Genomic DNA, 27,888 nt, shown 5'->3' with positions numbered 1-27,888 from the left:
GGTATCTTGCAAGTTTAATGAATTCACTTACTAGTTTTAACACTTTTCTGTGGAATCTCTGGGTTTTTAAAAATATGTATTACCCAGTTTTATTTTCTGTGGAAATGTTTAATTTATAATAGTGGACAGAATAAACTCTGAATAAATATAGATATACATGAAATGAACGTAGGTGTGCACAAATAAAGCAGAAATTCTGAGAAACAACTCATCTGTGCTATTTTCAACATACTATGTCACTTTATTTTTATAATAAAATGGGAAACATGATCCTAAGGCTTGTGATTTGCAATTTAGAAAAATCCTGTTTCCTCTCAAATAACTATACTTCTTCTGATTACTGTTTTAATGATTAAGATATTGCAGCCCAGATTGTATTTCATGCCACTTCTAATAGTACTCATTTTTTTTGTTAGAGCTTTGTTGTATGTTTAAATGACAGAGTTGCAGAAAATAATGATAAAACTCTTATTTATTGAAAGACATCCAGGATCCAGTTAAGAAAGAGAGAAATGTTAGGTAAGCTCATATGGCACATGATTGAGTTCCACTAGCTCATGTATCTGGATTATGCTTTCTGTCCGGAGCATTATCGTCATGCAGCTGTGGTAGGAAGCATTTTTTTATGTCCATCCTCTTGATAAAGAAATGTAATAGCAGAAGCATTTTAGTTGGATTTATTTTCTACCATTTCAGTGTGCATCACTCTAACATTATGGAATCGAGCCTAAGTCTAGGAAATCTGGACTGATTACTTATGCATACAAAATCTATTAGTTGTACCGGGCTTTTTACCTGTCTTTCTTTTGAAATTTTCCATCATTACAGCTTGTCCCAAGCACAATATCCTGATCCCCAGGGGATTCCAGGCGATGAAATAACATGGATAGAGCAGTTTGCTCCTGCACATTGTTCAGGAGTCCACAGACTTATCTGAAGCATCTTTTTTCTCTTCTGTAGTGTTAAGTATTTCACCAGGTATATTAGCTATGGTATGTGTAGTCTGAGGAGTCACCGTGTGTCCAAATCCTTGGTAGTAACCCATGGGAGAAGGTGGCATAGAAGAAGCAATGGAAATTGCATCTTGTGATGACGATGACAGTAAGCTTGTATGTTCATTTTGATCTTGATCCTCTGGAAAAAATTTCTTCCTAGCATGTCCCCTGACTGTCCGTCCTTTAAAGTAATAAAAAAGGTTTCCACATTAGGCAGGCTATGCTTTTTTTTTTTTTTTTTTAAACCATTCTAACCAGAAGCTCCCCACACTTGACCATTTTCTCCTTATCTGAGGAGCCTGTAACATATTGCTCTAAACAGCCTTTTCATTTCTTACATAATGAATGGCTTAGTGGGAGAGAAAAAATAACCAAATTATTTGGAAGAATTAAATGGCTGTACTCACCAACATTCCTTACTTGTTCAGAAATATCATCTGCAATATCCGAAACATCCCACATGGCAAGAAAAGAATCAAAGCATGAGCCCTCTTCTGCTTCTTGGACATACGGTTTGTATGAAAACGTGTAGTGATGAGCAATCGCGGCCAGGAACATCTCAATACAGATAATAAAGTCCTACAGAAAAAAAATAGCAGCCATCTTTGGGCTTAAGTTTTTTTCAGAAGTATCTGTTTCAATAGCTGTTTCTTTCTTCACATTTTTCTTTCCCAAAATTATTTTTTTACCTTTTCAAAAAAGGGCCGAGTCTCAATGTTTTATATTATGTAAATCAAGTAATTTTTAGCAAAGTACCCTAGTTTCAGTCTACCACCCAAAGACTAAGGAAAAAGGCAGAAAGAGAAATGGAGCGTGAAGACCTAAGTCCGGGTTTTAGCTCTGCCTCTGGCCAGCTCTAGGCTTCTGGTTTCCCCACCTCTAGGGTGCGGGTAACAGTTGGAGCACCGCAGCCTGCGCGCTGTTCGAGTTAGTGGAGGTTTGTGAACACCTGGCAGAACGTTCTCCTGAGCTCCATGGCGCCCTGATTACCTGGAGTCCCGTGGCCACCTCTTCCACTGTCTGCCACTCCCATGTGTGCTTCTCTGAAATAACGCCGACTTTTACCAGCAACGCAATGACTGCTGCCTGCCTAGATGTTGGAGAAAAGGTAAAGGCCAGATCTGTACCAAGCATGAAATAAGCAAGCAATTTTAAGAAATTAAAACCCCAGTGTAACCGTGGCCTCTGCAGCCTATTCCCAAAGAAACTGCATTAATACCTTCACTTGCTTTACAAAGGAACAGTCTAATAGTTTTTCAGAGGAACTTTGATTTGGATCTGTACTTAGTTTATGTATCTTTGTTTTGAAAGTACACAGAATTACATTTCAGGTTATGTTCATACATAGATGATGCCTAACACATTATTGTACAGTATCTAAGGGCAGATTCTCAAATGTTGTTCACACTTAATGGGTCTGACTCCAAGACAGCAAATCATGTTGAGCATTTCAAGCAAATCCTGGTTAATTTTTTTAAAAACTGTGTGTGTGTGTTACTAGGGACTGAACCTAGAACCTCCATGCCCAGGCTGTTTTTACTTTTTAAGAAAGTGTCTCGCCAAGTGGCTGAGGCCAGCCTCAAACTTGTAGTCCTTTGGCCTTAGCCTCCCAAGAGGAGAGGCTAGCGTTGTGTGCGCAACCACAGCCAGCCTCACACTCATTTCAACAGAATGACAAGCTTTCAGAAGCCTGTAAGAACATTCACATCAATGCTATTCTAAAAGTGAAAAACTAACCAAGACGTGGATATAAAAGGTTGGCTAACAAGTTATATTTATACAACAGAATACTACTCAAAAAGATCCTCGGGGCCAGGGAGATGGCTCAGTAGAATAAGCGCTTGCCTGGCAAGTGCAAGGGCCTGAGTTCAATCCCTGGTTCTGAGAAAAAAAAACAAAACACCTCAAAATAACAGAATCACACTTCTCTTCACAAAGGCCTGAAACTATAATTAACTGAATGTTAGCCATTCCATTCGTCAATAGGAATTCATGAATATTTTCCCTTCCTTCCTTTTTTGGCGGAACCGGGGATTGAACTCAAGCCCTTGTGCTTGCCAGGGAAGCATTTATTCCACTGAGCCATCTCCCCGTCCCTTTCCTTTCTTTTTAATATTGCTTCTATTTTGTTAAATTTGGTGTACCTGTTTTGGCTATTTCTAGAATGCCCTCTAATCTGCCTGTTTTACTAAGCCCAAACCATGTATCAATGTCTTCTGTTTTAAAGACTATTTCCTGATGAACATTTCCAGTATCGTTAAATACACTACATCATAGCTCTCTTCTGAACTGCATAGTATTTACTATGACAGGATCATGATTTATTTTAAGGATAACATCAGTGTTGAGATAATTCATTTATTTAAAATTTTTTAAATGCCTCTGCCAGAGGTCACCTGATTATTTATGAAACTCTTGGACTAAAAGGATGGACTTAATTCAAGTAAGCAGAGACAGTTTAATCCATCTTTCGCAGTAATGGTCCTAAAATTCAATAGTTTTATTGCCATTTAGAAAAATGAGACCATGTAAGGGCAAGCAACACTTACCAAAAAGAAACAAAAACCACCAGTTTTACACAGAGAAATTTGCCAACAGGGTGGATTGGACTCAGTTCTTCCTTGAGTACTTTGTAAAATAACACAAGGCAATACATGGCGAACTGCAAAGAAGTTAACATTTCAACTTTAGCAAGAGTATGTAAAGCAACAAACTATAAACCACAGACCTGACACAGTAATAGTTTAGGCAAATTTTTCTAGGCCTTATTATTCTATTTGTAGTTTAACAAGACTTTTAGGGCCAGGAATATAGTTCAGTAGCACAGCATCCGCTTGGCAAGTGCAAGGTCATGAGTTTGATTCCCAGAACCAAGAATAGCTCATCTTAACAGGCGTTTAACATTTGCTGCAGATGAACATATACAACGTGAGAGTTCTCAAAGGACACACGTCACCATCCCTGAAGATGCTGCGTGCTCACTTACATAATGAGAACAATAAATAAATGACAGGCATAAATGGAAGAAAGGTCTGGTCCGGCCAAAATAAATCTGTAATGTCTTTCAAGTACAAACAAATGTTAGTTTTTTTTTTTTAAGAGTTTAGCTTATTAGTCTTTTATATAACACAGTATGTATATTAATGCAGTACCTTGAACATGTAGGGTTTCAATAAAATTATGACCATGAAATCAGAAAATAAGGCAATAATTTTTCTTCAGGGTGGTATGTTAGTCTAGGTGAATTTACTTTTTAAAGTAAATGTTTAAGATGTTAGAATGCAATGTAACAATGCAGCATAATATTTGAATAGCAAAACCACTTTCCCAAAGTTTACTTTTTCCATTACAATAATAAAATACTCATTTAAAGTATTTCATAATATGAAAGCAACAAAGGGAAGATAAAGTTATTCAGACTCCCATCAACCATTCCTTTGTACACATACGTTGTTTTTTCTTTTTTTTAACAGAGCTGTAGATCAAACCCAGTATCTGACGTATACTCGACAAGCTCTCTACACTAAACTACACCCTCAAACATAAGCTGGTCTTTAAAATAGATGCCACAATCTAAATATACAGTTTTGTGTATTTTATAAGGACTATTATAAAGAACTAATGTTTTGGCCAGTAGAAACACACACACACACACACACACACACCCCATGAGAAAGGATATAAAATTTTATTAAAGTAAGAATTTAGAAGTGGTTGCTGTATTACATGTCATCTTCAAATTAGTTGTTTAGGTTACCAGATAAAAACATGCAAAATTGGCTTATTCTTAGTATTTTTTTTTCTTTTTGAATTTCTTATGATTTTAATATATTTAACTAGCTTCTATCACTTGGCTGTGAGTTGTTTCCGTGTTTTTGCTACAAATATTAGGCTTTATATTCAAAGCAAATACATTCGATCATTTATTTAGAATAAAGCCATTTGGGCTGGGAAGATAGCTCAGTGGACTAATCACCTGCATAGGCAAATGCAGTGACAGGGTTCATTCCCCAGCACTGGGGGGGCTGAAAGCAGGAGGATTACTATGAATCTGAGCTGCATAGTGAGATCCTGTACCAAATGTTAAAAAACAACAACAAAACCCACTAAACCCAGTACTTGGCAGGCTAAGTCAAGTAGATTGCTATTAATTGGAGGCCAGCCCCAGCTAAACAGTGTGTTCAAGGCCAACCTATAGTATATACAGTGAGCTCAAAAAAAACACAAAGAATACCTTCCTGGTAAACGAATTACTGGACACAAGATGAACATGTGGAAAAGCTTGACAGTTGGCCATTTAATTTTTATTACAAAACTCTAATACTATACAGTGCATCTTAAGTTATTCTGCTGAAAGCATTAACCAAATATTTTAAATCAAATGCATGCACTTTAAATGTACAGGATCAAATAAGTATCACAACATTTCAGTTTCTAGAACCGTTGTGGTCTTAATTTCCTTTGATTCCAACTATGTGATAGCAGATGATTTTATCCCATTTTTATTTAAACCTGAGCTGCTGTATACCAATTAGCTTCCCTGACAGAATACGCCCAGTGTGTTGGTGTTTTGCTCTGTGTTGTCACTTAGGGAGCACTGCTCCTATTGAAGACACCCACGAAGCTTTGCAGTGAGAATCAGATAAACAGACACAGTCAACAGGTCAGAGTATGAGCCACCAGACACCAAAGATGGCGATGTATTTTCTTACTGTAAAAAGGTCTACAGTTTTTCAATTTCTTGGCCTAAAAATGTTTAACTATGGGGGGGGGTGGGTAGGCTGGTTGGTTGGGTTATTTATTTATTTTGTTTGTTTTTGGTGCTGAGGACTGAACCCAGGGCTTCCAGCTTGCTAGGCAAGCATTCTACCACTGAGCCAAATCCCCAGCCCCAAAATGTTTAACTATAAAGACCAACTTACTATTATGATGAATATTTACTTACCAACTGCGACATATTATTTATTATAACCAGGTAAGTCCAAGCATTTGAGAAGCTAAAATTTCCTTCATCATATATCCCGAGCAGCTCACAGATTCTATAAAACATGGTAAAATGGGACAACTTTATGAGTAAGTCATGTATTTTAAAGTGTGGCAACAGCAATACTTAAACTTAGAAGTCACTTTATTTGAATGTATACAAAATCACTTGGCTTTGGTCACAAATAATAAAGTATTTTTCTAGAAATGTTACCATGACTATTCTTCCAACTTGGAGGAAAACAAAAATAAAACACGTTGAAACAGAAAGATTAACCATTAACTTCAAATGCTATGTCTGACTCTGAAAAGGTTAGCTGTTGAACATCTATAAGTAGAGCTCAGTATGCCCTCTACAATATCTTAGGGGTAAGTATTAACAGTCCCCTCAAGTAAATTTCAGTTTGAATTAAGTTGGATACTTACCCAAGTTTCTAAGCTAAAGACAAAACACACTTGATAAAGAGATGTATTAGTTTTAGTTGGCTAAATAATTCCTTACTCAAAGGAAATAATTCATTTTTTTACCTTTCTATCTTTGTGAGCACAGAGTGTGTAAGGACTAAGAAAACATACAATCTACCTGGTTTAATTACTTGATGTTCTTAAATTTTTAAGTAGTTTTACCACACAACTTAGTAACATCCCATGTTTACCTCAAGTTCTAAAACTTTTGATGTTTAAAGAAAAATGACTTTACATGGAGAGTGCTCCCAGTGTGACCTTAGCTGTGCGCCCAGGACGTTCACGCAGTCACACCGAGGTCGCGGACTTCACGCAAAGCTGCGTGGAAGTTCACATTTGAAAAGCACCTTTTTGAAAGAGCTTCAAGGCACTCGACAGAGGATGTAAATCCTGCCCACCCTGCCTGTCACCAGTCATTTATCCTCACAGAGGAAGGCTTTTATATAGAGACTTTCATCGCAGGCTGGGTGGTTTTAGTAACAGTTCACTGTTTTTCTCCTCAGTTTCTACGTGACGGCACAAGGATTTAAGACAGTGACCGTAAAGTCCGTGTACTTACAAAGCCACGATGGTGGTGACTGGTCTGACGACTGTGTACTGCAGCACACCCAGCTTGCACCTGAACAGCAGCACCCTGCAGCGGGACAAGAACTCAGCATTTACTCCTTACTTAAGTAGCACCCGAGCAGCCTCAAAGCCCCCAAATTAAAATCACTTTGATAAATGATACCATATTTATACTGAACTCCTTCGATTTAGTCATCCTGAATGGCAGTGGAGACAGATGCGGATGGCAGCACGTCACCTACGTATCATTTAAAAATGATTCTACGAGGGTATCACCCAAAAGATCTCGCTTTTCATGCAGTCCTGAGTTCCGGGATAGCACCGCATAGGAAGTGGGTCCCTGATCTCCGGATCTGAAATGTCTCGCAAAGGCCCGTATGTTGAAGGATGGGTTCCCAGGCTGTGACGCTGCTGGGAAGTGGCGGAGTCCTTCGAAGGGACAGGCTAGAGGAAGGAAGTCGGTCACGGCGTGGGAGTAACACTTAAGGGCAATGCTGGGACTCTGGCCTCTTCTGTTTCCGGGCTGCCATGAGGTAAAGTGGCCTCTTTGGCCACGTGCCACACCAGGATTTGTTGTGCTGCCACCAGCCAAAGCAGAGCCCTGGGCTGAAACCTCTACAACTGTGAGCCACGGTAAACCTTTTCCCCATGACACTGCTGACCTCAGGCATTTTGTCACTGTGACAAAAAGCTTACTAACTGTGTTTCTGTGGAACAAAAATAGTAACAAATTTGTGTGAGTGTGTGTGTGTGAATGCATATTTAGAAAGTATTATCTACATTTAGAATTTAGTTTACTTTTAATTTTGGCGCTTAAATATTAAAAGTATCACTGGTTGGGTACTTTGAAAAGACCAAGAAAAGCCCTACATAAAACAGGTTTTATTCTCTTGTTGGGTTCACTCCGCATATAGCTGATTCATAGGGAACAACAGACAAATAGAAGACGCCCAAGGGCTGCCAGAACAAGTCCTGAGAACCGCGTAAGCCCCCTTCAAGTTCACACCAAGCTGCTCTGAAGGTAAACACCTATTTAGTACTGAATCAGGAGAACTGGTTGAAGGACTCTGTCCAGGCTAAGACAATGACACGCTGTACTTCAGGTGTCATTTGCTAGGCCCAACTAAAACTGTTGGAACTGCCTAGGACTCCAGGAGCCTTCCCTGTACTGAGGTAGCTCCTTCCCACGCTCAGCCAGGTCCCCTGTGGCAGAGCTGGTGAGCTAAGAGCTGCACTGCGCCTCGCTGCGTTTTAGGTCTCCCTCCAGGGTGCAGGTGGGCCTGGTCCCCAGGGTGGTGGGGAAGCTTTAAGAAGTGGGCAGGCCCTTGGGGGGGATTGTGCGACACCAGTCACCGTGACTTCCTGTCTGGAGATGTGATGTGACTGCTCCCTGCTGCTCACGCTTCTGTGAATGGGGTCGGGGGGAGCACCCCAGAGTCTGGTTAGACTTCCTATGTGCAAATGGTGGGACCCACATATATAGTAAACATTTAAAGAATTCATTATAGTAAAAGCTACATAAACCTCCCTCAAAATACTCCTGTTCATTTCAAAATCCACTCATCTATTCTTCTTACCACTTTCTGAGGCAGTCCTGGAAGTCCTTTTCCTGACTTTATCAGGAGTGATCAAAACACTGCTGATCATCATCTAATTGAAAAAGACCGGCTCATAAAGGCATCACAGTGAGTCCTCATCCACCGTATTCAGCAGACCAGAGGCATCACGTAACTCTGGCTCTTCCCCAAAGTCACAATGACCGTGAAGGATGAACATTCTGAATCAGTTCAGGACATCAGGGCAGCCATAAACAGCACCTCTAAAGACATTCACAAAAGAGGACTTCCAGAAAGAACTGCCTCAGAAAGTGGTAAGAATGACCTAAGTGTGTTCAAAGCAAGGGGGAACAGTTTGAGGAGGATTAAGGGCAATGCATTTTTTATGGTAATAATTTAAAAAAAAGAGATCTTTAAACACTATATGTTTTGATCACTCCTTATATAAGCAGACATAAGAGTAGCTGAGATTGCTAGCAAGGTTTGGGCATTGCCTTTGAAAGGCAAGAACAAGTGACCAACATGAAAAGGTGCTCAACCAGATTACTAATCAGGGAAGTCCAAATGACCACAGAGCTGTGTCACAGCTGATCCTCTAGAAAGGCAAACATAATGAAGCTATGGGTTTAAGCACCGGCTCATATTATTTTATTTTTTTTAGGTTCTTTTTTTAACAGAAGAGACCTGAACAAAGCCAGGCTGCTACCCCCACCATCATACATAGTTGGTTACTGCAACTGCAATCTCATTTCTCCCACTACCAATTTAGTTCATAAAAATACATAATTACTGAAAAATGTGGACACCAGCTCTTTTTATATCATCCTGTAACATCTTCTCTTTTGACTGGTCTTTGATGAGCACACTTCAGATAAGTTCCGGGCTCAAGCCCTTTTCTCGAGCAGACCTCAAGCTTGGGTGCTGTCCTTAGTCTGCTTTCAGTCAGTCTCTCACGAATCCTGAGTCACCGCTGCCCCCTTGACACACATGCTCCCCTCCACTGAATCAAGTCTGTCACTCCCCACCCTGGTGTCTAAACAAGAATCCTGTTGGTTTTTATCAAAAATCCTATTAGGTCAGTTCAGCAAGGTTTCTCCTTTTGTGTCTCCTCTTAGTAATTTTGCATTCACTGACTCCTCAATCCACTCTTTAGCTACAAATCCCACTGTATTTGGAATCGAGTTTAGTACCTCCTGTGTAGTACTTCCTCCCGATTCACAGAGTCTGTCCTTACTATTGGCCTCATGCCCTCTTAGTTCTCCTTCATTGCCCTTTTTGAAATAAGTAGCTGTTCATATCTTCATTAACCATTTTTTTATACTAGGAATTGAACTCAGAACCTTGCACTTCCTTAACTTCTGACCCTCCTAATCAAACTAAGTTCTAGAGGTCTGTTTGTTGTGTATACCATACTCTTTTTTATACTGGCATATCCCAGGTGATCAATATTTTTACTGAATAAACACACAAGCAGCTTATTACTTCTAAAAAGCCAGGTAATTTCTCATCTCAAGCAGGTAAGAACAGTGTAAAGGTCACACAAATGGTTCTGCGCCCCATGCGGGGCACTGCTACCAGCCCGTTTATTTTATTTCTTTATGTATTTAGTATAGGGTCTACAGGGTCTCACTACAGATTGGACTCATAGTGATCATCCTGTTTTTCAGCCTCCCAAGCACTGGGATTATAGGCACACGCCACCATACCCAGTCTCAATCCTCCTCTGAGTTTGCCCCAGGGGCAAGGCCAGTACAGCAAACCAGAGATTGAACCCTGGTCTGAGTCTGCCTAAGCAGGCACTTTAGTCTGCTGAGCTATCTGGCCGGCCCAATCCCCAGGTTTACGTCTAAACTGATTCTTAGGCCTCCTCGTGATTCCACCTTACTAGCTTATAAATTACCCAACTCCCCATCTGTCAGTGGTCAAGTTCTATTGGTTCTTCAGTTATATTTTCTTATGTTTTTTATTCTTCATATTCCAATTTCATCCTTTTCCAGTTTATTTCACAAATAGACTACTACATCTTCCTACTGTTTCCCTGCTGAAACATACCCAGCGGTTCCTATGTGTAACAAATGCAATCATCTTTTTTTTCCAGTCCTGGGGGGTGGGCTGGCATGGCACGCCTGGGGATCAAACTCTAGGCCTCTGAGCCATCTTGCAGGCTTTCATCCACTGAGCTATTTGGCTGGTCCAACAAATGCAATGTTAACCTTGATTTACATTTCAAAATGAAAGGTCTAAATGACATAGGCTTTTTATTTTAACTACCTGCATGAATATGTGATAGGGCAAACCACACACATTACTAGTGTTTACTGCTGTTTGCTGCCCTGGTTTTGTATCATCTGCTGTTTTCCCACCCAGATTATCTTCTTTTAGCTTGCCTGTTAATTTGCATAAAATCTGCAGAACTTGATTCTCAATTGTACAAGGACGCTGGTTAAATGATTTCTGAGGTTTTCTCCTGCAGTACATTGTTGAGCTTTTATATTTGGAAGAACAAGGTAGAAAACCCTATCATGTGGATAATAAAAATGTGCTTTGTTAGTCTTCAAAGGTGACTGAACTACCCCAGGGCAGAGACTCACACTTCTTCCTTCTTCCTACTCTGCCTTGCAAAGAACTGAATGATAATAAAGAATTGATTAAATAAAACTAAAACAGAAAAGAATACTTACTCTCCCATAGCCCATGGTGGACAGCAACATAAAGGAGGGAAATGTTTCTGCGGATCTTTGGCTTCAAGGATTAATACCAGATTTGGATATCGATTAGTTAGATAATTGGTAAGGAATATCATAAAGTTGTAAATGACATAAGCTTCATAGCATTCTCTGCAGGTATCCACATATATTGCAATCCTGGGATATTTCAAAGCTACCCACTATGAAAAAGCACAGAAGTTAAAAACAGTTGAAGCTTACACAAAATTACCACTCCCATTCATGGTGCTCAAAATAAACTACTTGATGTCTGGTCACATACAATGAATGCTCATTCTAATGGCTACCAGGTAAGTGTGTGCACATGTTCTACCACTGAGCTACATCCCAAGCTCTAAAGAATTAATTTTCAAAACAATAAACATCATAAATAGTTAATAAAAAGCTGTGTTTGGGGTAAATAATGAAAATGAGCTAAGCTAAACTGAGTTCTGAAGTGCAATCTGAAAATTTTCTTGATAAGAGCATAGAAAATGTTAAGACATTTTCTTTATATCTAAATACATGCGAGCAGTAGCTCTAATCATTGGGTAATTTAAAAAATATTTTGGATCAAATGAAAGATTTAATAAATAAGAAGGGTTATAATGTACAAGGAACCAAACATATCAACAATCTGGGTTCCACCAAACCTAAATCAAAAATATTTGCAACAAAAAAACGAGAAACCTTCCATCTGTACTAAGCAGGTACAGACATCTGGGGTCATTCTTCCCTCAATAAGGCCCAGTGACGTCCCACAGCATTCACAGGTGCTACGGGCTGTGTTACAAGTACTGCAGACCACCCAGGGCAGAGTGATGATACAGAGAGCACTGTGTGTCTGCGGGAGGCTAGGCCCCCACTAATGCTCCCTACTGGACACAGAGGCTGAGCATCAGCGCATCTGGCTTCTCTGGGGGGTCTTGGATACTGAGACCTGCGGACACCAAAATAAAATCTGTAATTTAAAATTACATTCTTTAAAGGGCAAATAGCTACTAGTCTGAAAATGTAAACAATTCAGCATAGAGTTACAGATTTTTGAAAATTTAAAATTTCTGTAGTTTACACTTTCTATTATCATAGTAACTTCTCATCAACATTAAACACAAGCACAGGGGCTGGGGAAATAGCTCAGCGGTCTAAGCGCCTGCCTAGGAAGTACAAGGTCCCGGGATCGATCCCTAGTACTGTATGCCATGCTGGCCTTGGAACCCCAAGCACGCAGTGCTGGCCACCGAAAATGGGTGTGGTGGCACACACCTGTAATTCCAGCACTGGGGAGGCTGAGATAGGATCACTATGAATCTGAGCTGCATAGTGAGACTCTGTACCAAACACATAAACCATTTTTTAAATTTTATTTATTTTTGTATTTAGGGCAGAGTGTACAGGGTGTACAGGGTCTCACTATGCAGATCGGACTTGTAGTGATCCTCCTTCCTGTTTACAGCCTCCCAAGTGCTGGGATTACAGGCACGTGCCACCATGCCCAGTCTCAATCGCCCTCTCAGTGCACCCCCGGGGTGGGGCCAGCACGGCAGGAATAATTTTTAGAAATTAAAAGCCCAGTAACTCACTGTCAATAACATACTCGCATGCCCTTCTGCATTCTACATTAAGCATCATCATCAAATTCTTAGCTCATGAAATCAAATAAAACATACTTACGCTATCTAAGCTGTATATGGGCACCATCCAAAGAACTCTGTTTGGAAAGCAAAGCAAACATTTTAAACATATTATGTTATGTGTAAGGTAGAAGCCAACACAACGTTAGTAGAATCAAAACAGAAGATGAACCTTATGATTGGCTTCTGCAGTTCAGGCTGCGTGTAATGCACGAGATGCTGCAGGATTCCCCACAGCGAGATAGGGATCGTCAGCAGCAAAAAGATTCCGGCAATGAACCACGCCTTAGTATGTATTCCAACCTTGGGAAACAAAGGAGCAGAACAGCAGAGATCACGATCGATAACTAAGGACTCAAGAAAATGTTTACTTCTTAAATTCTCATGATTACAGATGAAGCTCAGTATTTTCTTTCTCCTTTTTTCCCCTCCTTTTGAGGCAGGGTCTTTCTATGCAGTTCAGGCTGGCCTTGAACTCATTTTGTAGCTCAGGCTAGCCTTGAACTTACAATGATCCTCTTGCCTCAGGCTCCCAAACGCTGGGATTACAGGGGTGCGCCACCATGCCCAGCTCAGTATTTTCTAAATGATTAATGGCTACTTTTATCTTCAAAATGAAGTCTATTTGTGTTTTCTGGAGGGCAGGGCATCTTTTTCCTCAAGGGCTTGAGCATTTTCTCTCATTAAGCCTTCTATAAGAGTTTTTACATGCTCCCAGCTTATTCTTTGCCTTTTTCAAAATTGTGTTTGAAGACATATAGATGCCTTGACCTTCTGTAAGTTAAATCTAAATGACTTAATGGTTTATACTCCCTTGCATTCATACACAAAATGTTAAAAATCTACTAAGTTTCTTCCAATGTTACTGTGAAGGCCCCCCACCCCCACTGGAAATCGAACCCCAGCGCCTCTGCCCTCAGCTGTACTCTCAGCCCTTTTTTAAAACTTTGAGATAGGGTTTTGCTAAGTTGGTAAATTGAACAGGCTGAGCTCAAACTTTTGATCCTCCTGCCTCAACCTCCCAGCTGGCATCATGGGCTTTCTCCTCCACGCCTGGCTTTTACAGTTCAGTATTTAAGGAAAATGTCACATGAGAACACTAATGACTACTGGGGATTCTTGCTCTAAGTTCTTTTCATAAGTTCTCTCAAATGGTAAGTACATTATAATGCTACCCAAACAAATTAGAATATAGTACTTTCTATGTGCAAGGTATCAACTTAGGATTTTATCATTTTAAAGTCCGTAATGTCCTTACTAGGTAAATACCTGATCAATATTTTATTTTAAAAGCGAGTTCTAAAAATACACTTGGAACCATCTCATCTTAAAGTACAGCAGAAGTAAGTGGTACTTATTTCTGGTAAAAAACAAATTCATCTGAACCCTGTTCTTTTCTGAGGACTTCAGGGAATGAATTTCATACTAATTTGTAATCCTGCCTAAAAGAGTGAATACTTTTTTAAAAAAGGAAAAATCGTATTTACTTTTAGTATTACCAATATCTGCACAGTTAAAATTAAGATAAAACTGAAGTCTACAATTTTACCTTCACAGTTTTGAACAATATTTTTTTTTTCTGCTTGGGAAACCAAAGATTAAAGAGATAGAAAACAAAAGTATGGAGAACAACTGTATTTTTAAACAGCAATTTTCTACATCAAAATGTGTAGAAAACACGCAAAGTAGATATGTGGAGGTGAAAATTCCAAACAGACTACAGTACAGGGACACTCGTTTTCCAGGTCTTTTTGCCTTCCTTAGTTTAAAATAGAACATTCACATAAAAAAACTGACATTCAACAAGAATCTAAGAAAGTAGCATGTTCCACTTGCTCCAGTAACACGTGACCTTTAAGAATTGAAATGCAAGTAGTTTTAGTGTCTGTATTTGTTTTTAATGATGATGCGGATGCCAGAAAGTAGAACTGTGTCCTGCTTTGGGACTTTGCAGTTTTCAGCCTGCAAAGGGTGGAGACCTGCTGCTGCTTGTGACACCCTCAGGCCGGCTTTTCTGCTCGGGCTCCTCCACAATGAAGATCTCCTCAGCTCTATGTCTGGAGTCCACAGCTTTACTGGAGCTTTCTAGCCAAACTCCCATTTTAAGTCATCCTGCTGGGTTCTTCTGCTTTTGAGTCTCAACATCAATCTGGCTACACGCCTCCAACAACAGCCACGCCACTGCCTCAACACTCAACTGCCTTGAAGTTTCTTTTGCCAAATTAATCAGTCTGCTGCCCTTAATCTGAGTTTCAGGCAAAATCTCCTGACAGGAGCAAAATGCAGACAAACTTTCTGCCAAGCTGTACTACAGATTATTTGGAGTCCAACAGCCAATGTAGTCCTTCTCAGCAGAAGCCTCCTGAGCCTGGTCTCTACTGGCAGGATTTCTATCAGCTCTCCTGATCTGCAGCGCTCTGACCAGAATCTCCCATACAAAACAGCCGAAGGCATTCCAACACATCAGTTTCAGGGGACATCTCCGAACCTTTCCAAACTATTCCCACAAGCCATTCCCACAGGCTTTTGAGCCACATGACTAGGGATAGTCACAGCATGACCCTACTTCTCTGGTACCAAATTCTGTCTTGGTTACTTTTCTCCCATTGCTGGGACAAAATACCTGACGCCCAAACTTCACAAAGGAAAAGTTGACTTAGTTCACATTTGTAGAGGCTTCAGTCCATGCTCCGCTGGCTCCAAGGCAGGGTGGCACATGGCAGAGGGCAGCAGTTCATAGTGGTGGAAAACAGCAAAAGCAACAAGAGTAAAAAAGGAGGAGCAGGAGCAAGCCTCTTTCCCTCTCTCACACTGTGTGTAAACCATCTGCCCCAGGGCAGGCGTAGCACTCACACCCATAATCCCAGCACTGGACCATGAATCCATCACAAACTCTGGAAGCCCGCCCCTGGACTGCAGGAGGCTTTGGGGAGACATCAAGATACAAACCATAACAAACTGGATGGTAGACTTAAAAGAGGATGATGAGCTTGTGACTGATGAAGGCCAACCATGCGCACAAGCTAAGGGAAGAACGTTCTCTCTCAAACAATCATAAAACAAGAGACTGGAGGAATGGGGCATCACAGCATGGTCACGTGGAATTTCAAACAGTCTTGCAGCAGATCCAGTATCACTCTGACATAGCAATTTAGTTTCCAAAAGAATCTGTCCACATTAACATCATTAATTTGAATTACTAGTTTTGTAGTTGTTTTGATTTTAAAGCTATGCATAAGACATTGATTTTATGTATTTATTTATGCAACAGAGTATAACATCTGTAGAAATTAATATAATACATTATAATTAAATATATATTTATCTCAATAATTTAATCAGTTTTGAGGCCTGGTGATACAAAGACACCACTAGCATTATTCTTTGCTTGTTTGTTTTTGTATTTAGTACAGGGTCTCACTACACAGACTAGACTCAGTGATTCTCCTATTTTCAGCCTCCCAAGAGCTAGAATTAAAGGTGTGTGCCACCACGGCCAGTGCCCATTAGCATTATTCTTTTTTTTTTTTTTTTTTTTTTTTTTTTTTGCAGTACCGGGGACTGAACTTGGGACCTTGTGCTTGCCAGGCAAGCGCTTGTTCTACTGAGCTATCTCCCTGGCCCCTTTTAACATTATTCTTAAAGTTATCTCTTTGGAGTCACAAAATGAGGAAGAAGAGAGAAGTACATATATATCTATATCTATATATAGATAGATTTTAATGTATTTTAGTACAGGGTCTACAGGGTCTCACTGCGTAGATCAGACTTGTAGTGATTCTCCTGTTTTCAGCCTCCTAAGCACTGGGATTACAGGGTTGCACCACCACACAGTCTCAGAAGTATGTATTTTTTTCTGAAGTAATTTGACAAAAGAAGAAAAAAAAAACCTCTTAAGACATCTAGGAGTAAGTCAGCCAAACATTCCAATTGAGCAGAGATCAGAGATGGCAGTTTCTGGGGCCTCCACTTGACAGCAGCACTGCCATGGGGCACAGTGGCCAAGGTGAAGGGTTTACAGGGCACTATGCAATCAACTACACATGCTCAGTCAAGTCACACAGAAAGGGAGATGTTTAAACAGTGCAGATGGTCACCTTTCACCCTAATAAATAGCATCTGGCCCCCAGAGCAAGCCACGAGCTATATAAACCTCTTTTCTGTCGTCTCAGCTTACATGGACTTCTCACCAAGTGAGTGTTGTGATTCTAGTGTTTAAAGGAAAGCCATTTTTCATATCAAATGTCCCTAAACATAAGGTACATTTAGCCCATCCCTGACACGTTGCCTTAGGTGTTCAATTGAGAGCTTTACTGCATCTGAGCTGGTAATGAACAAGAATTCCAAGCCAGTACAGCGCCGACACCGATCATTTTAAAAAGTGACAACAGTAAGTGACCTCTCATGGAGCACCTATTGCTGGGCAGTGTTAAGGGCAGTGTGTTTTAGCTATACTTGCATGTAAACTCAGTGCATGAGGAGGACGATGGTAAGGAGAGAATGCATAAAGCACTCAGCACAATGTTACTCGGCCAAGAATTGCTGCCCCAGTTTTCATGTCTGTAACATGAGGTTACTTCCTGTGTTTTCAGATTTTTAAGATTAAATGATATCACAGCTATAGCTAAATCCTGGGGACATGCTATAGTTAGTGTCTCTAAACTTAAAGACAAATTACAAGAAAACCTAGAGGCCTTATATACCTTTCCATTTATTATGCCACTCATTTCTTGGGCTCTTTAACTCAATATTTTCAAAACAAATGTGAAAAATTCAACATCCTCTTCCTGATTTCTCTTATTTACCTATATTCACTCATTCCTCAGACTTCTCCAGGGACCATTACTGGGGCCACCAGTGGCTGTGCTATTGATGAGTGAATGGGTACGATGGCAGCAGCAATGGGTGTGGGTCACTGTGTCCTTCATGAAACTGCTGGCATTCACTCTCCAGCTGGCTGCTGTTGTCTTTTTTCTAAGTTCCTATTTTTCTACTTGACCTTTAAATATCAGTGCTAGGTCCTTTGCCATTTCATTTTCTCTTTTATAATCCCATCCATCTTCATGGTTTGGAATAGCATCTTTGTTCTGACAACTGTGCCCCCAATTCCTATGTTGAAACTATAACCCATAATGTGATGGATTCTATTTAGAATAATGCCATTAGTAAGCAATTCAGGTTAAGCAAGGTCTTAAGTGTACAGGACTAATCCAATATGGCTGGCTGGTGGCCTTAGAAGATGAAGAGACACCGGCGAGTTCTCTGTCCAACATGAAAGGACAAAGCAGGAACTCGGCCACCTCCCACCAGCTGCCACTTTCTCTTCTGCTGTCCTGATCTGGACCATGAATCAGGCACTGACTCACTCAGCCAGCAAGGAGGGCTTCCTCACTTCACCTACACTTAAGTTGGCTACAGCCAGCAGACTGGTCTTTTGAGTTTGCATAAGAAGACTGTCCTCCCTGATAACTTCTCAGGCCTATTTTAGATTCTCCATAGTATTTTATCTTATTTTACTTTTTTTGTCACTGCACTTATCTCTTAATGCTAAGTTCCAAGAAGGTATGTGTCCCCCCCGACCCTTTTTTTTTGGTGGTGGTGGTGGTATTGGGATTGACCTCAGGGCCTGCCTCATTCTCCTAGAAGGCTGGGATTACAGGTTTGTGCCACCACCAATGTGCCCAGCTAGGTACCACATTTTTATAACTCTCACTATGTAATGTGCAAAGTCTGACTAACCATTGGGACTTAAGTTTATATCTTAATTCAAGTACTGGTCCTTTGAGCAGGAAGAAGGAGATAAGACTAGAACAGATACAGTATATAACGGTAGGTGAAGATTAGTTTTAGGAAGAAAAATAAAACAGAGCAAGGAATGTGAGGAGTTGAGAAGAGGAAGCCTGCACTATTAAGAGTAGCTAAGGGACATTTTGATAAAGATCTGAACAACAGAGATTAACATTATTTGCAGGAAGGCCAGTCCATGAAGGGGAAGTGAAAAGGCTCTAAGGAAGCAGTAGGCCTCACACAAGGGAACAAGCCCAAGTTGCAGAAGCCCAGGACTTGAAGAAAGTCTAAGGGACAATGGTGCCAGATCACAATGGGCCTTGATGACTGTAGTGAAAAACAATGGCTTTTATTATGGAACCTGGAGACAAAAGAGGAAGACACTCGTGATTAACAGGTTAGCTTGATACATGGTAGCTAAAGAAACCTAAATATTACTAGATACCTTCCTTGTTAACAGAAACATTTAATGTTGCAGAATATTATACAGCCTTTTTTTTTTATTTGTGGTATCAGGAATCGAACTCCCAACCTTGCGCTTGCCAGGTATGCATGTATGCCGCTCAGCTATCTACCCAGCCCAACATACTGTCTTCAAAAATAACTATATTGGCTATTATATATATAATATATATAATACATATATAACTGTTTAACTATTTAAAACACATTTCTACAAAAAAGGGCCTAAAACAACCTGAGACCTGTCAGAGAGCTTGTAAAATAAATGCTTCTCAGTGGCTTTCATTATCTCAGAGTTTAAAGTTCATTACAGGTTTTCATAAAGTATGTATCTTAAGTGTACATATCTTAAGTATTTATCTTGGCCTTTTCTGGCTTGTAGCTCTTATGAAAATGACATAAAAAATACACAAGGGACTTTTTGGAAACCCTTTTTGCTTTGGTTAAGGCTAATTTCACAAGTAAAACCAACAAAATCAAACTAGATCTTTTACTTTGAGAAGCCAGTTGAAAAGCTTGCAAAATTCAATATGTAAGTTTCAAGGTAGTTTATCTGATCCAGTTAAGTCTAAACATTGGCTCAGATTTCAGGAATAACATTAGAAACTCTCAGGGGATTGGAGCATATCTGCAAAATACTCTGAGGCTGCTACATGAAAATACTCAAACTATTTTGTCCACCCGGTCCCACCTCTCCACCTGTAACATCATTTCAAGACCTCAGACAAGAACATACGGGTTTATGTCCAAAAAGTGGGCTTATTTATAGAAGAGCATCTGCAGACACCACGTCTGAGTTCCAGGAGTTGAGATGCGGGAGTTATTTCTTTCCCAAGCTTAGACAGAAGAACGAGCGGAGACTGCACAGGACCCTCTTACCTCCAGTTTCTGTAATTCCCACACGCACAGGGGGACCGCAACGACTAGGGAAACCAGGTAGATGACCACAGCTAAAGGTCGAATCCACTGTCTCCAGTTCCTCCAAGTACACGTGCAAGGCATGTTTCCTCATAAATCAGCTCCTAGTACCTAAGAAAAGGAGCTCGGAGAAGACTATAATGGGGAACCCCGTTCTCTGGTTTCCCCAACTCGCGGGGTACGGCGAAAGCGCTGGCGGGCGACTTCACCAACAGCCCAAGCCGTCTTCCCGGCCCAGGCTTTGCTTCCTGCGGCTGTAACTGCGGCCGCTCGGGGTGCTACCTGGGAGCAGCGGTCGCAGCATCCTTTCTTTCTCAACCCACACGGATCCGACGCTGCGGCGCGGAATCCCGGGGCGGGGCCGCTACTCTCACCTGGGGATCACTCAGAGATCATGGCCTGGAGGAGTCCGGCGCTGACCAGGCCGGCCGCTAGCGCTTCTCCTCCGCAGCTCCCTCTCTCTTTACTTTGGTGACAGAGCTCCTGCCTCCTACACCTGCAGGCGTCCTTCGCCCACTCTGCGGACAGATAAGGCTCTGGGATTTAATCACTGCCTTGCACAGGACACCCTCGAAGACGGCAGCCAAGGCCAAATGCAGACTGTGCGCTCTCTTCCGCTTCCGCCTTTGCTGTTTGAGGAAGGTGATTCGCCCTCGGCGCCAACCTGGGCCCGCCCCATCCGCTTGCTTCTCCGTCTCTTATTGGTCACCCGCGAGGGGCGGGGCACCGGCCGACCAACCGAGATTTATGGCAAGGAAAAAGGTGGAGGGAGTAGGAGCTGCGGCGGGTTCTCTTCGAGGTGTAGATGTGGACGCCGCTAGGAATGCGAAGAGAGCGGAGCAGAAACATCTGCCTAGTTATCAGCATTACCACAGTCTAGCACTTAAGGAGTTATTTCTTAATTTTTAAAAAAAAATTTATTTCTTAATTTTTAAGCAATTCCAAATAATGAATTTCCACATTTGGAAATAACCCAGACCTTGGCCCTGTTACAATGTACAGGTACAAATTCCCTATGGTGAATATTATCATTGTGTATTTAAAATGTACCAATAAAATAAAATAAAATAAAATAAAAAATTGACCCAAATTAAAACACCAGAAGGTTAAGGGGGACCATAGGCGCGTCCTGTGTTTATTATCCAAGTAAAGTCGGAGCAGGTAGCCAACGGCATGTACTTTCTTCTGAGGGCCCATTGCTGGCAATACCACCAGCTTTCTGTGCTCCTTACGGCTGCTGGTCCTCCTTGGCTGAACACAGCGTGCAGACTGGGCCATAAGGCTGAGCACGGTTATGCTGGACCTGGGATTCATGGGCGCTGTGGTGATCACTCTCTTTTCTTCAGAAAAAAACCTGACTGGGGCAGGTGGGCTGATTGCAGAGATACAGAAACCTTGACTCAGTGGATCTACAGTAAAAGAAGTAAAAATGTCCAAGTTTCTTTAGCAGAAGGACTCTGTACAGGGAGGACTCTGAAGATGTTAGGAATACAGGTACAAGAGTGTATTTTTCATGTGTAGCCTACCCAGGCACCTCTAAGAAGGGGCTCAGAGAAAAACACTGGTAAAAGATGTGCCCCAGAACTGGTGATCCTAGCTACTTGAGAGGTGGAGGGAGTAGGATCACAAGGTTGAACCCCTGTCTTAAAAAAAGAAAATAAAAGAGATAAGGTGAAATGGGAAAGTGCTTTCCTAGCATATGAAGCCCTGAGTTCAATCCCCAGCGCTGGAAAAGAAAAGGTTCCACCATCCTTTGAGTGCTCCAGTGGCTGTCATCTGTAATTGCAGGTGCTTTTGGGAAACAGCAGAGTTAATGCAGGTTGCTTGAGCAATAGGAGGACTCAGACATAAAGGCAGCAGGTGTGGTAGCAAATCTGCATGACTTTGTGTGCTAGCTCTCTGAGGAGGGCGTCATTAGACTGTTAGGAACTGGACGATCTTGGGCTTTCATATTATTTGCAAGCTACTACACTTTGCATGTTGAATGTTCCTCCAAAGGTCCGTGTGTAGAGGCACGGTCATTTCCAGGGTGTTGCCATTAGGAGGTGGCCACTGGGAAGTGCTTAGGTCACTGGAGGCATGCCCCTGAAGGAAGTGGTAGGACCTCAGCTCCTTTTTCTTCCTCCCTTTTGCTGGCTATGGGATGCTGCTCTTCCTTGTGCTCTCCATCATTGCTACGTGGCACCTCTTCCAGAGGCCTAAATATGATACATGTGCCTGGTGATGGGCTGGGATCTCTAAAACCTTGAGGCAAAACAAACCTTTTCTCTTTATATATTATCATATATGTATATATATATATATATATATTTTTTTTTTTTTTTACATGATAGAAAGCTGACAAACACACAAGCTAGCAGTTGTAGATGGCAGCAGAAGACATGAGACACCTGGCTCAGAGACAGAGGACTTTTTATTTTTTGCATTTAAAATATTTTTCTAGTATAGGTTTGTGATGCATAGCGAATACAGGACTTTTTAGCTCCCAGGAATGCAGGAGATATGAACTTCTGGTTGCATTTATTGCCTTTGCCTTCCAAGGAGTAATATGGAGAGGCCTGCATATACGCTGCGTATATTAGCTGGTTTGCATCATCCTGAGAAGCTAACATCTTCCTTCTTCCATAATGACCTGTAAGCAAGCCTACCTGACATTTGCCTTGGAGAAAGACATTGTCTTTATGATCTTATCCAGAAAATAAACAAGTTCTTTTCCTGAGAGGTAGATGCTAACTCTAATAAGCATCCCCCACTCCCTTTTTTTTTCTGGGGGATTGAACTTAGGGGGTGCCAAGCTACATTCCCAGCCCTTTAAAAATTTTATTTTGATACAGGATCTCTTAAAGTTGCCTAAGCTGGCTTCAAACTTTCAATCTTCATGCCTCAGCCTCCTGAATAACTGGAATTACAAGATGCCACTAGCTAAGTGTTATATAAATATCCTTGAAACAATAGTGTAAAACAAAAGTAGAGAGCAAGAATGTAGAAATGGCAAGGTGTTACAGCTTACATTGTCACAGCGTGTGACCAGTGGTAGTATAGAGGATGAGTGATTACTTGGAGGTGAGACTTAGTTCAGTCACCAAGAGACCCAGAGGGCTGTTTATCTGACAGTGCCCAGCATTGAGGAGATTTCCAGGAAAAGACAATCCTCCAAACTGAGAAGTTTCTGGCTTTTGTTTAAAATATCAGTGTAAGAAAAAAAAAAAGCAGTTCGGGCAAGGAGTTGCCTCAAGGCTAAGCAGTTTTTCTCAGGGAAAGAGGAAGAACAATGGGCAGACACAACAGGCTTCGTTACTCTCAACTTTCTGTTGTGTAACCATTTGGTTCTCACGCAGCCTGTGCACTTTGGCTCTGCAGTTTCTTTACAGAGAGAGAGGCTATGCACTTTTGTCCCAGTTTAGCCATTCACTCCTTGATCAAATCCCCACATTAGATCTAAAACATCACCCAGGAATAAGTTCCATGTATTTGGAGTATGACTGAGGCCCCTGGAGGCATGACCTGGGCAAATGCACTCTCATCTCTGGCTCTTCCCTTGTCTCTCTGTTCTCTGGCTGCCATGGGTTGAGTACCTTTTTATCTGCCTTGTCCTTCTGCCATTCTGTTTCTGCTCTAGTCACTTGTGGGCTTATAATAGTTGTTAGTGCAGGGAAGACCATGCCATCCTATAAAGCATGGGCTAAGGGCTGCTCCTGGCCATCAACCTCTAAGGAGCCTAGTTGTGCCCATGGACTTGTCTCTCTTACTCCAAAACAATAGCCACAGTCAATGTAGTCATCATAAACCAGTTCCTGGGGAGCTCCACAACTCAAGGCACAGGTGCAGAAACACCTCAAGATGTCTGAAAGTAACTTAAAGCTGTGGACAGACTCTTTATCTTCGCATCCACATAGGTTGTATCTTGTGAATACAATTATAACAGTCAATTATGGGTAAGGACGTGGGTTAACATAGAAGACATGACAGCATGAGCTGTCAGACAAGCCTAGGACAGCCCCCTGGGAGGGACTTGGACTCTCTTGGTCAAAAATAAAAGACACTGTCCTCTGTGCCACTGGGGCTCATGCCAGTTCCCTTTCTGGGGTGAGCTGCTTTCTCTTGAGACATACTATCATTTCAATTATGCTGCTTGCTGTTCTTCTGTACGTGTGCGACTATGAGGTGGGAGATTAGGGCAGGGCAGGACGGCTGGAAAACAAGATAATGTTTTCTGTTAATCATGAAGATCGAGAAAGGATGTTGAAAACAGTATATAACTTTATCTGTAATGGAGGTGACCTGTCAGTCATGACCAGGATGTATAGGCAGAACAGCTTCTTTCTTCTTCTTCCTTCTTCTTTTCGGAACTGGGGATTGAACTCAGGCCCTTGCGCTTGTCAGGGAAGAGCTTATTCTACTGAGCCACCTCCTGGGCCCCATCAGAGCAGCTTCTGACAGACCAGCTCTGAAAGAGAATAAAAGCTGGCAGCCATTAATGCTGCTGTTACTGTGATCTTGCTGTTCTGCGTCTTTCTGTTTTTTCAGAGATCTGTCCTGCTTTGGGGAGGGATCCCTTCTTGCTCTTCTTTTTTCTTTTCTTCATTCCTTCTCTTTTCTTCACTCTTTCCTTTCATTCTGTTGTTTTGAATAACAGTTTGAGTTTAGCAGTTCATTGGTTCTCCTGGCCAATTCTTTGAGTAAAATAGAAAGAGCCTAGAATCACCTGACACCAGGCTGTCCAGCAACAATTGGTCTAATTGTTAGTTCACAGCAGAAGAACCTGGTCTCTTGGGGCCCATCAGCATCATGGTAACAGAATCAAACTAAGAACCAAAACAAACCTTTCATCCTTTAAATTGTGGGTGTTGGATATTTTGCCCTAATGATGGGAAAGTAACTGAGAATTGTATTTTAATAAGAAACTAGATAATTCTTGGAGGCTGAGACAGGAGGCTCACAAGTTCAAGCCTAGCCTTGGCTTGGCAACTTCAGAACTACCTCAAAAAAAGTTTATTTATTTTTTTTTTAAATAAAAGGGCTGATGATGTAGTTCAGAGCAAAGGCCTTGAATTTAATAACCAGTACTATTAGAAAATTAGATTTATTTGCTTTGTATTACCAAAAAATGTCTGCATTTGGTGGGTAAAGGTCTGATTTAGCCAAATTGCTTTTCTCTCCCCAAGACAGCTCATAAATCCAGATTCATTTTTTTAAAAAAAAGTGTGGCCACGGACCCTTGTAAAAGGGCTCAGGTTAATGCTGACTGTGTATTCCCCTTAGGCTTATCAAGGAAAATATGCACAAGGTAAAAACAAATAGATTATTTTGTTATTATCAAACAATTATTTTCAATGAAAGCCAGTTGCCAACTAACTTTAAACAGTGATTACTGACCATACATTTCAGTCAAAATTTCAGTGGAAAACACATAACAGTTGGGTTATTTGAGGAGATGTTAATAGAAGGATTGCTTATAACAGGGCATGCAAGGAGTATGGTTATCTTTTTGGCAAAGAGGTGGCAGTCTGTTAAAATGTGGGACCAGACAAGCTATGTGCACAGGTCATCAGGAAAAACATGATGTGCTTCCCTACAAGGCTGCACCCCAAAAGAAGAGCTCAGCAATTAACCAGTCTCACTTCCCTCTCTTCCCCCCATCACCCACTTACCCACATTGTTGTCCAAACCCAGTGGAGACCAGAGGACAAGTGAAGCTGCTGATGTGGAGAAAATAGGTAGCCCCTCACGACCTGGGACTGGGGTGGTGGGGGTGGTGGTGGATTTGCTGAGACAAATGGAAGAAATTCAGCCCAATATAGTAATGAGACCTGAAATTTTCTAAACAATGCTTTTTCACTTTGCTGATATCAATTTTTGTACAGGTGGCAATGACAAATTTCTGGTGTGTTCTTCATAGAGGAACATGATTAAGGCTAAGAGGCCCAGTCACAAGTACCATGTAAAATACTCTAACTCCCATATTTCTATCATTGGATTTTTCTTTAACTGTTATGAGAAGAAACGAGCTAGAAATCAGATACTTGGGACATAGATCTGCCTACATTTTATATTACACATGTTCATTTTTATTCTGCACCTATGTAGATATTAATGATTTACATATGAGTTGCTAGCGTTCTTCTACCACCTCATCATCACTTATGTTTTATGTACAAAGAATGTGATCCATGATGATTTTAGGGTATGTCCTTGTTTATGTATGGTCTTTGACCTGGTCTGCTGCAGATTTGAGCCAACGATTTCAGCTATATTCAAGTTTGATTATCATCACTAAAGGTTAACCCTGCGGTGTGGCTATTGACACTGATTACATACAGTGTTTTCAACAATATGCTTAGCTGTGCGTAGCCTGGTCATCCTGCACAGGAACATTCTTCTCAAGACCTAGTTTTTTTTCCTTAATGTATCAGTTATTTCATTGAGTTCTTAGTAAAAAATTTAAAACATTAATTTTATGAGGATAAATTCCATTTGTCAGAGCAAAAATGGATCTCAGGTAGCCCAAGAGCTGAGGAACAGCTTTGATATTTGCTAAAATCTGTGAGTCCACCGTTTTCTGATTTACCTTGTACTTCTCTGAAATCTTGTATCTCTCTTTCTCCGTGCGAAGATCTCACTCTCCTAGTGTCTGGGTTTCTGCAGCTTCTTCTTGAAGTAAGCATCAGTGAGGTGTTTGGGGATTTTCACTTCGGTGATATCAATTTTTGTAGAGGTGGCAATGACAAATTTCTGGTGTGTTCTTCATAGAGGAACATGACTAAGGCTAAGAGGCCTAGTCACAAGTAGCAAGCCACTGGCCAACTGCTTCAGGAAGACCACTCTCTTGCCTCTGTGACGCCCGGTGAGGATGATCAAGATGGTGCCAGGAGTGATGCTAGCTTGAAGTTTCCTCACATGCTGACTGAAGGGTTTCTTGTCTTGGCTCAAGAGCTTTCGGGGCACATATCTAGGAGAGTAGTGTCTAGGCATTTTTTGAAGCTTAACCTCCTGCGTACCTTCATTCTTATCTCCACCACCTGGTTTTGTGACCTCAGCAAGAACTTTCTCCTTCTTTTTCTTCTCAACCTTTGATTTTAGCGGCTGTGTACTTTCTTTTATACAAAGCCTTTCTGGAATACATAGCAGACCGGGAGTATCTACCAATTCCTCTGACCAGGACAGGATTTCAGCTGCAGCATGGCTGCCCTTTCTTGGACTTTTTTTTGCCTTCACCTTACCCTTTTTACCAGTACCACTGGCAGCAGCCTTTTTGGCTTTAGGTTTCTTTTCTTAGGTGTCTGGCTTCTCACTTTTTTCACCCACCATCTTGCAAGATGGGAAAGAGAAGTGAGTTTCCCAAGACCTAGTTGTTTTTTGTTTGTTTGTTTGCTTTTTAAATCAGTGGAAAGGAAGATGCAGAGTCATTCAAATTCATTCCATTTGAATTTTCAGCTACACTGTCACCAGCATTTTACAAAACGTAAGGCAGTAGGATGCATGTCCTAAAGTAAGTGCCCCTTATCTCTGGAAAGAGCAAATGGGTGGCAGTGCCAGGGGTCTGCTCACAGCACTCTGAGCCGGCCATGTTGGCTGTCTAGGAGGAACTCAGTACCGCGTCGTGTTTACTTCTTCTTCTGGAAGAAGTGAAGCTCGGCAACAGGAGAGCAAGACTAGCAAGCTTTTGTGCAGAAGTCAATTATGTAAAACTAAAGCGCGCTGGCCTGGTTTTCTATAATAGTTAATCCCTAGTATTTCTAATGGGCTATTATAGCATGTTGCTCTCTCTTGCACTATTTATAGATTTTTGTCTTTACTTGTAGTGCTAATATTCCAA

At 41.2% G+C, this 27,888-nt stretch overlaps 1 protein-coding gene across 1 annotated transcript; it reads right to left on the bottom strand.

The window, feature by feature from the left end:
- Positions 1–146: 146 nt before the first annotated feature.
- Positions 147–20,684, bottom strand: Tmem184c (transmembrane protein 184C). The gene is made up of 10 exons (XM_004643621.2): positions 20,034–20,684; positions 13,078–13,208; positions 12,946–12,982; positions 11,248–11,453; positions 7,003–7,077; positions 5,941–6,034; positions 3,545–3,657; positions 1,986–2,085; positions 1,403–1,574; positions 147–1,176 (listed from the first exon to the last, which is right to left on the bottom strand). The coding sequence occupies exons 1-10, from the start codon at positions 20,154–20,156 to the stop codon at positions 914–916; spliced, it is 1,314 nt and encodes a 437-aa protein (XP_004643678.1). The 5' UTR covers positions 20,157–20,684; the 3' UTR covers positions 147–913.
- Positions 20,685–27,888: the final 7,204 nt, after the last annotated feature.

This window comes from Octodon degus, unplaced genomic scaffold (genome assembly GCF_000260255.1).
Source record: "Octodon degus isolate 3935 unplaced genomic scaffold, OctDeg1.0 scaffold00180, whole genome shotgun sequence".
NCBI lineage: Eukaryota > Metazoa > Chordata > Mammalia > Rodentia > Octodontidae > Octodon > Octodon degus.
The sequence above is the reverse complement of the archived record's forward strand: the minus strand, read 5'-3'. Positions and strand labels throughout refer to the sequence as shown.

Coding starts and splice junctions, on each gene's coding strand:
- Tmem184c (XM_004643621.2), bottom strand. CDS start 20,156: ATGCCTTGCACGTGTACTTGGAGGAACTGGAGACAGTGGATTCGACCT. Junction 7,078..11,247: donor CCACCATGGGCTATGGGAGA/GTAAGTATTCTT, acceptor GTCCCGCTGCAG/GGTGCTGCTGTTCAGGTGCA. Junction 3,658..5,940: donor TAAATAATATGTCGCAGTTG/GTAAGTAAATAT, acceptor ACTTCTTTGCAG/TTCGCCATGTATTGCCTTGT.